The following is a 14075-nucleotide window of genomic DNA, read 5'->3' on the forward strand; positions in this document are numbered from 1 at the left end:
GATGTGGGTGGTACACTGCCTTGTATCCCACTGTTCTTGCTTCTGTGGCCCTTGGAATCCAGCGTTTCCTTCAGTTTGTGTCACCTGTTGGGCAGACCTAAGTGGCCTTCACATCAGTTCTTCCAGTGCATGGCCCTCTTCTAGTCCTTGGGAATAACATTCTTTGCTAACCAATTTGAAGCCTTCAGGCTGATCTGAGTAGTGACCTTCTCCTTTGTCTTGTTTGCCTACAATGACATCCAACTCTCATCCCTTAGAGCTCTCTGGTGACTGTCAGATGCCAGTCTGCCATGTCTCCCCATCTCAAACTACCACACTGCTAAATGGCATAAAGGGCATACACACACACACACACACACACACACACACACACACACACACACACACACACACACACGTATGTGCTCAAAGAGGAATCACAGGTGAATCCAACATTGTTTCTCAGTCTATTAGCAAACCTGAAACATGCATTCATGAAGTTAACACAGGGCAGGATAGTTCCTGTTAGACACAGTAGAAAAAGCTCCATGGAGAAGGCAAATTCTCCTTAAAAAATGAGTAAGATATGGATAAGCTGAAATGAAATATTTTCAGGGAGAGAAAATAATGTGAGCAAATTGAGAGAGGTGTGCACAGAGACCTCTTAGTAGTTTGTTTAAATGAGACAAGTGGAAGATAAGGTTGAGCCAGACGAAAAACAAACAAGATGAAGGGTTTGAATTTTTTCCTGCAGGAAGAGAGAAGTTTGACGGTTTTAAACAGGGCAGCAGTATGGAGGATGGGCTGGGGAGGGCAGTGACTAATTCTTGGTGAAATGTGTTCTTCATTTCCTTGAGTCATTAACCAGGGCCCCATTAATAAGAAAAACAAAACAAAACCCTCCCAGGACTTGCTTTCTTTTCCAGGAAAACCCTTGCCCTTTGGAACCTCTCATGAGTTCAGTTTATAAAGACATCCAATCCTGTTTTTACTGTCAGTTAAGGGGCGTTGGCACAGCTGCCAGTCCCAGGATGCTCCTCCTAGCGCTGGGACCCTAGCTTCAAGCCTGAGGGACTGCATGGCCCACCCCCCACCTGGCCCCCAGTGCTGCCCTCTGGAAGAGGCTACGGAGACAGGCTTCCCTTTCTGAGCAGGAGGGCCATCAAAGCCTCAACTCTAGCCATAGGGGTTCCGCCCTGGGCCCACTAAAGCCAAATGGGAAAAATCCAAGAGGCAGCAAAGCCAAGAAAACAGCAGGTTTGGATTTAAATCCCAGCTCTCCCCCCTCCTTTTCTGAGAACTCACTCAGCCTCTGTGTCTTAATCTGTAAAATGGAAACAAAACCACCTACCTCACAAGGTTTCTATGAGGACTGAGAATTTGTAAGCATAGCTTAGCACATAGCAGATGCTTGATAAATATTCCTCTTACTTCTTCCCCCAACATCTCTCTGTGTCTCATTATTAAATGTGGTGGGGATTCAAGGATAAAGTTGAATCTGGTGAAGTTGCCAAACCTCTGCCATCTGCTCCACACAGAGACCCAGGGGAGAGCAGAGGGCTTTTTTTTTTTGCTGTGTCTGAGCTCTGTAAGACACTTCTTCGTTTATTATTTTCAACAATTAAAAAAATCACAAGACCACTTAGTAGCTGCGTGCACTGGTACAGACCTGGAATGAGTCCACCGCCCCCAACCTCTTCCCACCGCTACTATCTGTCTCAGTTTCCCCACCTGTAAAGCAATTGAGACGTGTCCCCTTCCCCTTCGGTAAGTACCCACTAGGTTGAGAGGACAGTGCCCAGCAGAGGGCGCTATGAGTGTAAACTTCCAGCCAAGGCCCTAGGGAAAGGCACTGGGCCAAGGAAAATTCTAGTGGAAAAAACGAAGAAAAGATTCCAGGTTTATGAGTCCCAGACTTTGAAAAACAGAACTGCTGAGTTGTCTCCTGAGTTAGGGAAAAAGAGCACCACAGCCGCCTCGAGATTTCCAGGAAACAGTTGAGTTTGTGAAGGCTTTAGGCAAGACTGGTAGAGGTGCTGGCGAGGGTTCCAATGCCCTGGGATGTGGGGATGGGCAGTGTGCTTGTGAAAGTGTTCAGGTGTTCAGGGTAAGGTGGAGTTACGTGACTGGAGTTACGTACACTGTGTGTGTATGTAAGTCTGTATCAGTACATATGTTCATGTGCCTTTGGGCAATCTCACAAGTATTTATTGAGCACCTTCTGTGGTCCACTGGGCACAGGGAGAGGCAATGGGGATGCAACAGCAAATAAAACACAACAAAATTACGCAACAAACAAAACACAGAGCTGAGTCTAATGAGAGATGCAAATTAGCAAGCATTTTATTTCAGAGTGCAAGCGTCTGGGAGGCGGTTCATGTGGCATTCCAGAACACTGGCTTTGCGGTCAGGCAGCCTGCGATGTGAGTCCAGCCACCCACTAGGTACACATTGCTGGAGAGCTCCAACACTCAGTCTCCTTAGCTGGAAAATGAAATATTAAAATTACATCCTAGAAGATAGCATGTGTGTGTATGTGTTCAATGACTGGTCTCAATTATGTGCATGCAGGGTCTGCACCTGGACAAGCACATACAATGTGCAAAGTCCTGGTGAGCTACATGTGGGGCATTAGCTCATCTGCTTAGGTCGTATATATGGTGTGCCAGGCTCCATCAGAGGTTGCAAACAGTTGCCTGCAGACACAGTTTGTGGGGATGCTCATTTGGTTTAGGTTTGTTTTTTGGCTCACGGAGTGTTCTAAAAATCAAGAAATTCCACATAAAAATCCAGATTTTCAATTTCTCTTGAAACATTGGAAGATCTGGCCATCCTGCAAGAATTTGCCTGTGTGTGCCTGCATGCCGTGATCTCTGCTTCTCATAGTGTCCTTCCCAGGAGCACCCTCCCTCCTGGCTCATCTCCAGGTCTGTCTTTGGAGGGATTCCAAGATGGTTCAGGAGGGCTCATGTGCAGACATGTTCTCTGTGAAAGAAGAAGCAAAACCAAGCAAGAGCTGAGCCCAGGGCCCAGGCTTCCCCAGGCAGTTCCAGTTTCAGTAACCATTGGGGCTGGAGAGAGCTGTGGGCCCTACCCAAGGCTCTCTGACAGTGTGGCTGGACACTGGTTTCAAAAGATAGTAACCAAAGATGGCAGCTAGACAGAATGGCTTTTCTTGTTTATTTGATTTAGCATTTTTTAAATGGCTCAATTATAGCTCTAAAATGATTAAGACAATGATCTCCCTAGAAAGTGTTACTAAATGTATACACTATGGTTCTTGTAAAAATGAGTAAAAGGCTCATGGTAGAAGCCAAAAATGTATTTGTTAAATACATTTTGGGAACCCACAGGTGTGAAAGGTAGGATTGATATTTTCCTAATCTCCATGGATCCTCTTAAGATGGCAAATCAGTCCCTCTTAATAAATATGTACAGCTCCCCCCACCTCATTTTCATGTGCAACATGAAAGCTGGGCACAAGGGTCCCACAAAGATGAGCATGCCCTGCTCCCTGGCCCTTGGGAAACTCTTGTGGAGAGATATCCAAGGAGAAACGAGTGGAGAATGAGAAAGGACAGGGTATTGTTGAGACATATGGGGACAAAAAGTCACCAGAACATAGAGGAAGATAACTCTGGACCTGTGACTTACTGTGCAAGTTCGCCCCCCTCTCTGGGCCCCCATTTCCCCTTTTGCAAGACCAGAAGGACAGAAGAGTTGAGGAAACACCAACCCCACATTCACAACCCTCCCTGGCCCCCAGCTCGGGCATTCTTTGGGGGAAGGCAGGCTGTAGGCCTGGTTCTTAGCCTCTTACTCTCCACCCTACATTCTTGCTTCCAAGTCTTGGCTTGTGCTGGGAATTCATCTGGCTTGAGCTCTGAAAGCAATCCATCAGAGGAGGTTTTTCATGTTGCTTTCTCTTAAAAAAAAAAAAAGTGTCTGTAGTCCAAAAAGACCAAGCATCTAAAGGAAGCTTCCAGCATTGTTATATGGGTTCCTATTCCAGGAGGGGAGAGCAGCCCCAGACAAGTGGGAGAGTTGTGGCACCCCATCCCCAGCACCAGGGTTTGAATAGCTAAAGGGTTTGCCCTGAAGAAGTCCTCTGAGGTCATTCTCCCACTTTGCAGATGAGACGAATGGGGCCCAAGGTTTGAAAAGACCTTCCCCACAGTACTGAAATAATGTCCAAGGCCCATCTCCTGATTCTGAGTAAGAGCTCACCCTACTCTGCTTTTTCTCTCAGGCGGAGTCCTCGGGACAGAGCGAGATGAGGACTACAGGACTCCATCCCCCCTTGGCCAGGTGCTGGCTGCTGTTGAGCTAGAACATTGAGTTTTGCTCTGCACCAGCCAGGAATGCAGGAAACCCAACCTCACAAAGGCAAGCAATACTTCCCTAGCCCAGCAAAAGGCCTTCCAGGCCAGAGTATCCACCTTTGGGAGAATCTTTACTGCCAGAAGTCCATGAAAGAAAGAATTTGACATGTAGAGAAACCAATGTTTTAGAACAGGGCACACGGGGAAGCAGAGATGGCACAGAGAAACAGTAGGTTGGCTAGTATTAATCCAAAGACGTTTGCCTTATTCATTACTGGCATCTTAAGAATTTGTCCTTATCAAAGAGTCCATCTGCTGAGCTCTTTGCCTGGACCACATGACCATCCGACACAAGCCATTGGCACTGCCGTCAGAAACTGAAATCCCCATTGCACTTTCAAAGTGGCCAGTCCCACAAATAGTTGGAAAAACCCTAAGGACAGTTCTGGAGTCTACAATTCAGAGAAGTTCAGAGAAGCTTTGTTCCTTTCTTTAAAATCTGGATATCTATTGAGATAGGGAAAATTACGAGACATAGAAACTCCCCTCAACAAACAACCCCAGACTCCTTCTCAAATTTGTGTTAGAATGCTGTTTATAACTTCATCACAGCCTGAAAAAGGCCAGGCTGTGATGTTTTCTGATGATGGTGGAATCATCAGTAACTATTGTTGCCTTAAGTAAAAATGTTTATGGATAGTGTCTTGCATATTAGTCACTTAGTGAGCAAATATTTATTGATTGCCTCCTGCATGCCTGGCACTCTGCTAAGCCAAGGGAAGCAGTAAAGAAGCAATCAGACACAACTTATTTTAATGGCTTTAATTCATTTGATTTCCTATATTCATGGAGTTCATATATCCTAGTGGGGCAGAAAGAAAAAAACTTGTAAACAGGCACATTTTGTGAATTGCCAGTTATAATAAACATAATGAGAAACAAGATGGAGATTAACAGAAGGAAATTTAGGACATTTTAAATCATCTCCCCAAGGCAGAAAATGCCCACTACAGGCTACAGTTTTTACAGGATCATTGGTATGTTTTTTTGTTTTGTTGTTGCTATCAGCTGTGCAAAAGTTACATGGGGAGATCAAATTTGGGTGGCTAAAGAATTCAGTACCATTTGGTCTTCTAATCTACTAGGTGACCGATAACCTGTAATAGTCTCTTTTAATTAAATTTCCTGGTTCAGCAATCAGAAGTTATCTGAGATATTTAAGATTAAGAACAGGAAAGTTTTTCACTGTTTTTATTGAACACAAGCCGCAAATATATAGAGACAAAGCATGTTGCTGGCAATGAAATGAAGGAATATAGGAGCAAAATTGGTAATGTTTGGTATTTATAGGGAGAGGGAGTAGTAGCCCATGCCGGGCTCCACATTTTACAGGTTGTTCACAAAGAGGAGCGTGCCCAAATGGCTGTCCTTGGAAGACTGAATTCATTCACTTGGTTCATTTACACCCAGGGGGGTAGCCACCGTACGACTAGCAGCAGTGACTATCACAGTCACAGCTACAGTTTGGGGCTTTGCTTGTGGCCTAACACACTATATGTGTACAGTGAGTATGTGTAGGGTGAAGTGGACAATGTCTGCAGAACTGTAACAACCCTCCGTCCCCTACACCCCTCTGTGGAGCCTAATTTCCTGCCAAGACAGGACTTTTGATTTCCTTCTCTCCCAAACTGCCCTCAGGAAAGACTCCTCTTGAACCTTCAATGGAAGTGTGGGTCCCCATGGCTCACTCTTCTCCTCTTGCTGAAGAAGCTATCAGTCTGTCTCTTGTTAAAGCGATGTCAAGAATTAAGAGGCTGGAGAGCAGGCTGGACTGGGCTAGGAGTCAGGTGGCCCCACTCATCTACCTGTACTAGGCCTGGGTTTTGTAAGCTGAAAGATGGTATGCAAAGGACCCGGGAGAGTATCTGTTTGATTCTTTTCACCTAACAAGAGAGGAAACTGAAGCCTAGAGCAGGAAAGTAACTCGCAGCTTGCCAGTGAGGAGCCAGGTGAGATATCAGCTTAGTCTGGACAAGTGGAAAAATGTGCAAAGCCTGGAGTGGGTGCTCTTCCCCCTCCCGGCACTGCCAAATACTGGTAGCTTGACCTGGACTGCAACACTTAACTTTAAGCCTTAGGGTTCTCATGGGGAAAGTAGAAAATAGTTTGCTCACCTCCTCTTGGTGATTTTATTAAATGGAGTGATGCATGTGATACTCTTAGAGCAGCGTCTGATATAAAATAAAGGGTAGTCACTATTATTGTCACTGTTAGACCCCAATCCTCCAGAAGCTAAGGTTCCAACCTGGTCCTCCCTCCTGCTCCGCAGGCTAATGACTTAGGCCAGTGCAATCTCTCCCTCCTCTAATGCCCTTGGTTAACAGCATCCTGAACTATAACACTTATAAAGACACAGATGTTGGTTGGAGAAAAGGTTGAATGGGCTGGGACAGCAGAGGCAAGCCAGCCCAGGAAAAAAAATCCCAGTTTCCACATCTGGGACCCGAGAACATCTCATTAGGTACATGATTTTTAAACTGTGTCCCTTGAACTTAGAGGTCAGGATGAGGAGAGATGCCTAGCACACAGGCTCCCAGCTGCCTGCTCTGCTTAACAGAGCATCTCTGTTTCTATCTAGCTTGTATATTTGGGCTCCGTGTGAGAAAGCATTCGAAGACACAGTCCTGCAGTTAATATACAGTTTGAAAATGCCAACACATTCTGTAATCTTTAAGGTAATTTTCCACTAAAAGAGCAAAATCTATGAGCTATTATTTCTTGAATTATTATCTGAGCATTCATTTATTTATCATCCATCTCCCCTCTATTAACAATGGTTTAGTGGCAGGGGGGGAAAAAGAACACAAGTCTCCTGGCTCCCAATCCAGTGCTTACTCCAATATATAAATATATCCTCCAATACATCACAGATTTCAGACAGGGGCAGAGAGACAGAAGATACAATTCCTTTCATCCTAGTACCAAATTGTCAGGGCCTTGTCAGTTTTCACCAGTTTTCTATTCTGCATTTTAGAAGGGATTAAAAATCTCTACTGTAGGGAACAGGACAGGAGGTTGTCAGACACTTAGAGGGCTTGTCAAGTACTTCAAGGGCTCGTCACACATGCTCTACCATCTTCAGGGCAGAATGGCTCATAAGACTTTAATTGTCCAGAGTCCTAGCCATTCAGTTCTGAGCTCCTTGCAGGAGCCACAAGCTCAAAAGGCCACGATGCTAAACTAGGCAAACAACTTCAAAGTCAAGAGGCTAAGAGCTGAAGGATTGGGGCAAATCAGAGAACGGAAGCCCTTTGGTGCCTCCTAGAACAAGCAGAGCAGATATGGATGTGAAAGGCACCACCAAGGCTCAAATATTTCCTGCTTCCCTGTGTTTGCTTTCTTGTTCCTCAATCATGGCCCCATGCTCAGAACACGAGCTCTTAGGCCTTAACCAGATGGACCATTTTTCTTTTTAAACGTATTTTTAGAAAAAAAATTTTTTTTTTTCTGCTGGATAGAGATGAGTGATCTCCAAAAGGTTTCATTTCCTTTCTGAGTCAGGTTCAGCCTCACGGAGCTCAACTTTCAATTTCTGCTTTGCCATTCCCTGAGCACTCAGAGGTCCTCCCGTGATGCCCCCTCTATTTCAAGAGCCCCCCAAAATATGCCAAGTGACTACAGATAAGTTTTTGGTACTTTCCAAAATTAAACTATTTCCCTTGGTAAATTTCCACTGAATGAGGTCATTAATCTAAAAACAGGATGTGGCACATGAAGAGAGTGAGGTGAGGTTGCCTATTCACTTACACTGGCTGGGGCAGAGAAAAGGGATGGCTGGGAGAGAGGTGGGACCAGCGAATGGCTTTTTCAGTTTCCAAATCCTTCAGGGATTGGACTGAGAATCAATGGATTTTTAAATCACTCTCAAACTTTCAATCTTTTTCTCTTAGAATTGAAAGACCCCACAGAGGCCACCTCTGATTAACCTTCCAGACTGCCTGTCTTGGATGCCCTGGAGACCCTCTGCTGTGGGCAAGCAGACATCTTCCCTCCAGGTAGGAACCTGAGGCTCTCCTTTCACCGGCAGACTCTATCTGGCTGCACCAGCTTCTCCCTCAGAAGAGCTTCTGCCCCGGAAGGGTAAGAGGCTTAAATACATCCCAGGTTGAAAAAAGTACAAAGAAACCCAAAGGAATAAAACACAGTTCCTAACTCCAGCTGGGTGTCAAGACAAAATATTGGACCCTAATAATAAATAGAATGTAGTGGGTGTCTCTGAGTAACTAAAATAAAACAAAACCAACAAAGTTTTGGTTGGTTTGGGCAGCCTCACTCCCTCAGCTAACAGTCTTGCAAATTTTGGAGGTCTGATGGAGGGCCGTTATCAAATTCACAGAAATAAAGGTTGTTCATATCCTTTAAACAAGAATTCTATTCCAACACCAAGTTCCATTACTATTTTGATCGAAACACACAAATCTACAGGAAATAAGTGGCTCTGTGTGTGTTCAGATGGAAAACAAAACCGATTCCTTAAAACATCCAGTTTTTTAAAGCACCTGCCTTCGGAACTGCTTTGTACTGCCTCTTTGCTGACTGCTCCAACCCAGTAAGCTTGGGCAAGCCTGGCATTGTGCAAGGCTCTTTGCAGAAATCCAAGAGAGCTGAGACTCGGGTTTTAATACTGCTCACTCCATTCCCACGCGGGATTTCAGGCTGGGGACGGGGGTGGGGCTTCAAGTCCCAGGTCTGCATTCGCTAATTCTGCGAACACTTGAAATTAGTCCTTTTTAGGCGCCAGGAACACAGGTCGGGGAAGTGGGGATAGCAGCGTATCAGTCCCCACAGGGAGAAAGAGCCTGCGATGCCACAGTCCCGCCTCCGCCCGTTTCCCTCCCAGGGGAGCGCTTGCCCTACCCCCGTGGCGGCCTCGGGAGCCGGTTGGGGCTGCGGAGACCCGCCCCGCCCTCCCCGGCTTCCGCCGCCGGGGCCACGTCCTCTTCGCCCACCGGAAGTTACCGCCGGGCCGCGGAGAGGCGGCGGCGGCGGTGGTGGCGCTGAGGTTGGTTGCGCTGCGCCTGCCCCACCCCACCCGACGCCAGGCAGTCCCGGGACTGCCGGCGGCTCCCTCGCCCCGGCCCCTCCTTCCGCCCCCGACGCCGCAGCCCCGCTAGCTCTCGCGGGGGTTCCCCAAAGGCCGGCCTCCCAGGGCGGCCCGGCCTCCGCAGCTGCAGACCCGCCCCCGGACTCAGGGCCCAGCCCATCCTGCGGCACCCAGGGCACCCCTGGGGCTCGCTTATCCTCGAACAGTCCCGAACGCTGGGCACGCAACAGATGTGGCAGTAGCGAGAGGACAGCCACCTGCCCTCGGAGGGCTCACGGGCAGGGCTGGGGGATACTGACAGGCAACCCAAATCACCGAGCCGGGCCGTGGTGGGGTGCGGGGCGCTGTGCTCGGGTTGCGGGACGCGATGGGATCACAAAGCCTGGCGTCCAAATTCATTCGGGGTGGGAAAGCCACTCTGGTCCAGGTGCGCCCCGAAGGACAGGTGGAAGGTTGGGGAGATGTGCGTACGCGGCAGAGACGCTCTGCGCGTGCTGCCCCCCGTGGGTGTGCACGGAGCTGGGAGTGGTGGAGGTTCAAAGTGGAAGGAAAGAGGTCGAAAAGATGATTAAAAAACAGCCAAAGAAATGGGGACTAGCGGAAGGAGCAGGGATGCAAACACACGGAGTTGGTGCGGGAAGCCAAGGAATGGAAGGGAATTCCAAAGGAGGGGCTGGGAGTCCTGTCAGGTGCTGGCCAGAGCACTGGTTGGACAGAAACTGGGAATGTCCCAGGCCATTTGTTGGCCTCACCATTGAGAACCTTGGGGAGATTGTTCCCTGAAATTCAACTGAGGAAGTAGAGTGCCTGTGTAAACAATCTTTTCTAGAAGTCCTGTTAAAGTGAGGAGTTGTAGGGAGAGGAATTTGGGGTGAGGGTGAAAAGTGATTTTGGGCACAATGTGTGCTTAAGGCACACGCTCTGGGTTCTGGAGTTCCCACTCACTATCTGTGAGACCTTGGGTAAGTCCCCTAACCTCTTTGTGCCTCACTTCCCTCATCTGTGAAATGGGGTGATGATGACAATACCTGCCTCGGTTCCTGTGAAGGTTAGCTGAGATGGTGCTGGTAAAGGTGCTTAACAGTACTAAAAGGTAGTACCTATTATTTGTCACTTTTATTTTAGAAGAGCTTGGGCATATTTTGATGCTGATAGGAAGGAGTTGGTAGAGAAGGAGGCATTGATGCAGGGGGAAAGAAAAGGGACTAGAGAGATAAATCAGGTTCCTGTCTAGGCCAAACCAAGGGAGGAGGGAATAGATGGGGCTCTGGGGAAGTTTGCAGGTTTGGAGTATGTGATTAAGGGGTAGTCTTTTCTCCGAAGTAGTCCTCAGGACCATTTGCTGAGAGGCAAGCTAGGTGAGGGAACAGTTCCTAATTTACACTGCAGTAGTTCATGTCCTCTTTTGCCAACAGCCCCTGGCAGCCCCAGTATTGCCCCAGGGAAGGGGATCAATTGAATTTAGGGTCAGAGGACAGCATCTGACCTTCCTTGCCCACTTGTGAGGTTCAAGTAAAGTTGATGGATGCCAAAACACTAGATAAACACAATTTACCATTTTAATTATTTTCCCTGATCTTGAGTAGCTGCAAGGGCTGTAGCAATCATCAAAATACAATGTCAAAGCCTTTTCAGCACTTCACTTGGGCTGTGCACCATGCCACAATTCCACCCACCATCTCATTTAGTCATCACAACAGTCAGGTGAAGCAGGTGCTGTTATCCCCATTTTACAGATGCAGAAGCGGGGTTCAGGGAAGTTAAGGACCTTTTCCAGGACCCACAGTTAGTAAGTGGTAGACTCGGGATCCCAACCCAGATTGGTCAGCCCTCAAAGCCCATATTTTGAAACCACTGTGAAAGTTTGCAAAACCCTGGTAGCAGCCCAGCAAGATAGAAAGATGTAGAGGGATCATCTTTTCCATTTGATAGATGAGCAAACAGGCTGGATGCTCTGACCTCCATCCTGAGTTCCCTAGACTCTACCAAGCAGCCTTGCTTTTGTCTCTTGTGTGGGTGGAAGAACGCAGAATTTGAAGTCTCACAGACCTGGTGCTAATCCTGCTCCACCACAAGGGGCTTGTGACTTTGCACCAGGCATCTGGTTTCTCTGTGTCTGAATGTGGCTGCAGAATTCCTGGCAGGTTTGCTCTAAGGTTGATGTAAAGAATAGGAAGGAAAATGTTGCCCAGTGCACAGTAGACATACCAGGAGCCATAGTTTCCAGGCAACCATGGATTTTTGTCTCATCTGGCCACTAAGACAGACTCTCTGTGACTTGTATTTATTTAGATCTTTGTTCTCCTCAGGGCTGGGAAGTGGTAGCACCTGACCCAAGTATGTGGCCACTTATGACTTCCTGAGTGGGGCAGTAGGGGGAGGACCCTGAGCAGCCCATGGTCCTGAGGCCTTACTTCAAAGGAGAGGAGGGCCCTATGCCATCAAGGGGACTGCTGAGGAATGCCTCCCTGCTGCCTCTGGTTGCCTTGGCCATAGGGTCCCAGAATCTTAGAGCCCAGAAGAGCCTTGGAGATGACCTGTTGTAACTTTTTTTTTTTGCAGATGGGGTTGCTGAGACCTGCTGTGAAGCAATGCCTTTTACCTGAGACGCTCTGGACAGGACAGAAGTAAAGCACCTGGAACCTGCATTTTTGGACCTGCCTCCAGAACCCTGGGAATTTCCACCAGGGTGGTGAGCACCCCCACTGAGAATTCCAGGCTGCTCGGAGGTCCCTGAACACAGATAAGCTGACAGCTGTGGCTCTCTGCTGACGTCCTCCGGGGTAGGAGGTGGAGGAAGCCAGTGGCAGCCCAAGGATCTCCAACAGGGGAACTCTAACTGTGGTTCCTGAAAGTTTGTGACACAGGTCTTTTTTTCTTTCTGACTTGCTGTCTTGCTCTGTCTCACTCTGAAGAATGATTGGATACTCTGAGAGCCTTCAATCAGCATCCAGGGGATTTTTTGCACCACAAAGGGTAATTCCTGCCCCATCCCTGCTGTGACTCAGCTGTGACGTTGAACTACACAAACCAGCAAGAAGATAAAGTCATCATATTCCTGCTCACCAGAGAGGGTGGCCCAGGCCAGAACTTACCTCTTCTCCCAGCACAGACCCACGGGGCTGGTCCCCTCTTCAGAGGAGCTAAAACAGACCCCCTGGCCAGCCTGGGACCCCGGGATGGCCTCTGGTTCAGCCAGCAGCCCTCACCTGGCCCCTGATGAGAATGAGTTTCCCTTTGGGTGCCCCCCGACCGTCTGCCAGGACCCATCAGAGCCCAGGGCCCTCTGCTGCACCACCTGTCGCTTTGAGAACGTGAGGTGAGGGGTTGAAGGAGCAAAGGGTGGGTGGGAAGAAGGTGCCAGGGTGGGGACCCCTGATGGGAGGCAAGGGTGAGAGGAACCTGTGGCTTTGGGCAGGAGACCTCACCTTTCTGGGCCTCAGTTTCCACACACTTTCCTCACAGTCCCTGGTGCTGCCCCTTCTGATTATCGGTGGAAGGAGAAGTAACCACAGAAAGATATTAGCTCCCACAGTAGAAGACCAGGGTGGAGGGGAAGCTTCTAGGCCCAATGGGCCTACTTACTTACTGTGTGGCCTGTGCAAATGGCTTAATATCTCAAAGGCTAAGCTTCCTTGTTTGTGAAATACCTATAAAGCTGTTTTCTGCCACCCAGGATTATTACAAGGCCCAATCAATAACATTCAAAAAAGGTCTTGTAATACTGAATATAAACTCCCTTGGAAAATGACAAACTGTTATACAAATGTATCTCCTTCCACAATATTACCCATCTCCTCAGACTGTCTGCTGGGAACACTTTGAAAGGGGCCGAAGATATCTATGTTTATACATGATATATTTATGTATGTGTATATATTAAGCTATATATTTGTATATAAATATATGTTTATGTTTATTTAAAATACACATGTTTTATATATGTATATAAGTATACATATATACTGTGTCACATATATGTAATATATATAAATGTGTATATTTATATTTAAAATATAAATAGCTCAGAGACGTGTGATAGCAATACAATCATTAGTATCCCATCTTAAGCAACTGTTTTGCACCTAGTGTGTGCCAAGTACTCTTTCTTTGCATCTTCAGAAGAACCTGGAAAAGTGGATAGTGTTCTTACCCTGTTTTACAGTGAGTGCAGGGAGGCCTAGTGGGAAGATTAGGTCAGCTTGCCCCAGCTCAGCTTCCTGGCAAATGTGCTCTTAAACTGCCGGGCACCCACAGCATGACCTTTGTGTGGGACATTACAGCTTAAGATGCTGGGGAAACTGAATTGAGCAAGCTTGAAAAGTTCAAATGTTTTGACGAAGGGGGAGGCTGTGAAGAGAGGAAAGGTTGCGGCTGTGGAAAGACCAGGTTGAGGGTGAAGCAAAGTTTGACTGGTTTTACCATCAAGCTGATGGCTCTGAGTTCATCTCAGGCTTTTACTGTGGGTCTCTTGGCTTCCCTCCCCATTCTTCTAAAATTGGCTGAGGAAGGAGCTGACTGGATGTCAGAGGGACCCAGATCTGAAGTCTGAAGAGCTCTGCCTGGCTGTTTTCCCGACGCCCTCTATCCTTGGCCAATCCAGACATCCTCCGAGGCCTCATTTTCCTCCCCTGTGAAATGGGCCTGACCAGGGGCTCTCACTGTGGATC

At 47.6% G+C, this 14075-nt stretch overlaps 1 protein-coding gene across 2 annotated transcripts in view; it reads left to right on the forward strand.

Annotated features, from left to right (window-relative positions):
* The first annotated feature begins 8237 nt into the window (after positions 1 to 8237).
* The window catches only part of TRAF1 (TNF receptor associated factor 1), a 29862-nt gene continuing 24024 nt past the window's right edge, over positions 8238 to 14075 (forward strand). The window contains exons 1-2 of one of the 2 annotated variants that reach the window (XM_017650570.3): positions 8238 to 8356; positions 11968 to 12724. In XM_017650570.3, coding sequence (XP_017506059.1) covers positions 12585 to 12724 — 140 coding nt within the window. In that variant the 5' untranslated portion in view covers positions 8238 to 8356; positions 11968 to 12584. Of the gene's footprint in view, positions 8357 to 9243; positions 9364 to 11967; positions 12725 to 14075 lie in introns of those variants that run through there. The other variant, XM_017650571.3, reaches the window with a different exon arrangement.

Source organism: Manis javanica, chromosome 2 (assembly GCF_040802235.1).
Source record: "Manis javanica isolate MJ-LG chromosome 2, MJ_LKY, whole genome shotgun sequence".
NCBI classification, from domain to species: Eukaryota; Metazoa; Chordata; class Mammalia; order Pholidota; family Manidae; genus Manis; species Manis javanica.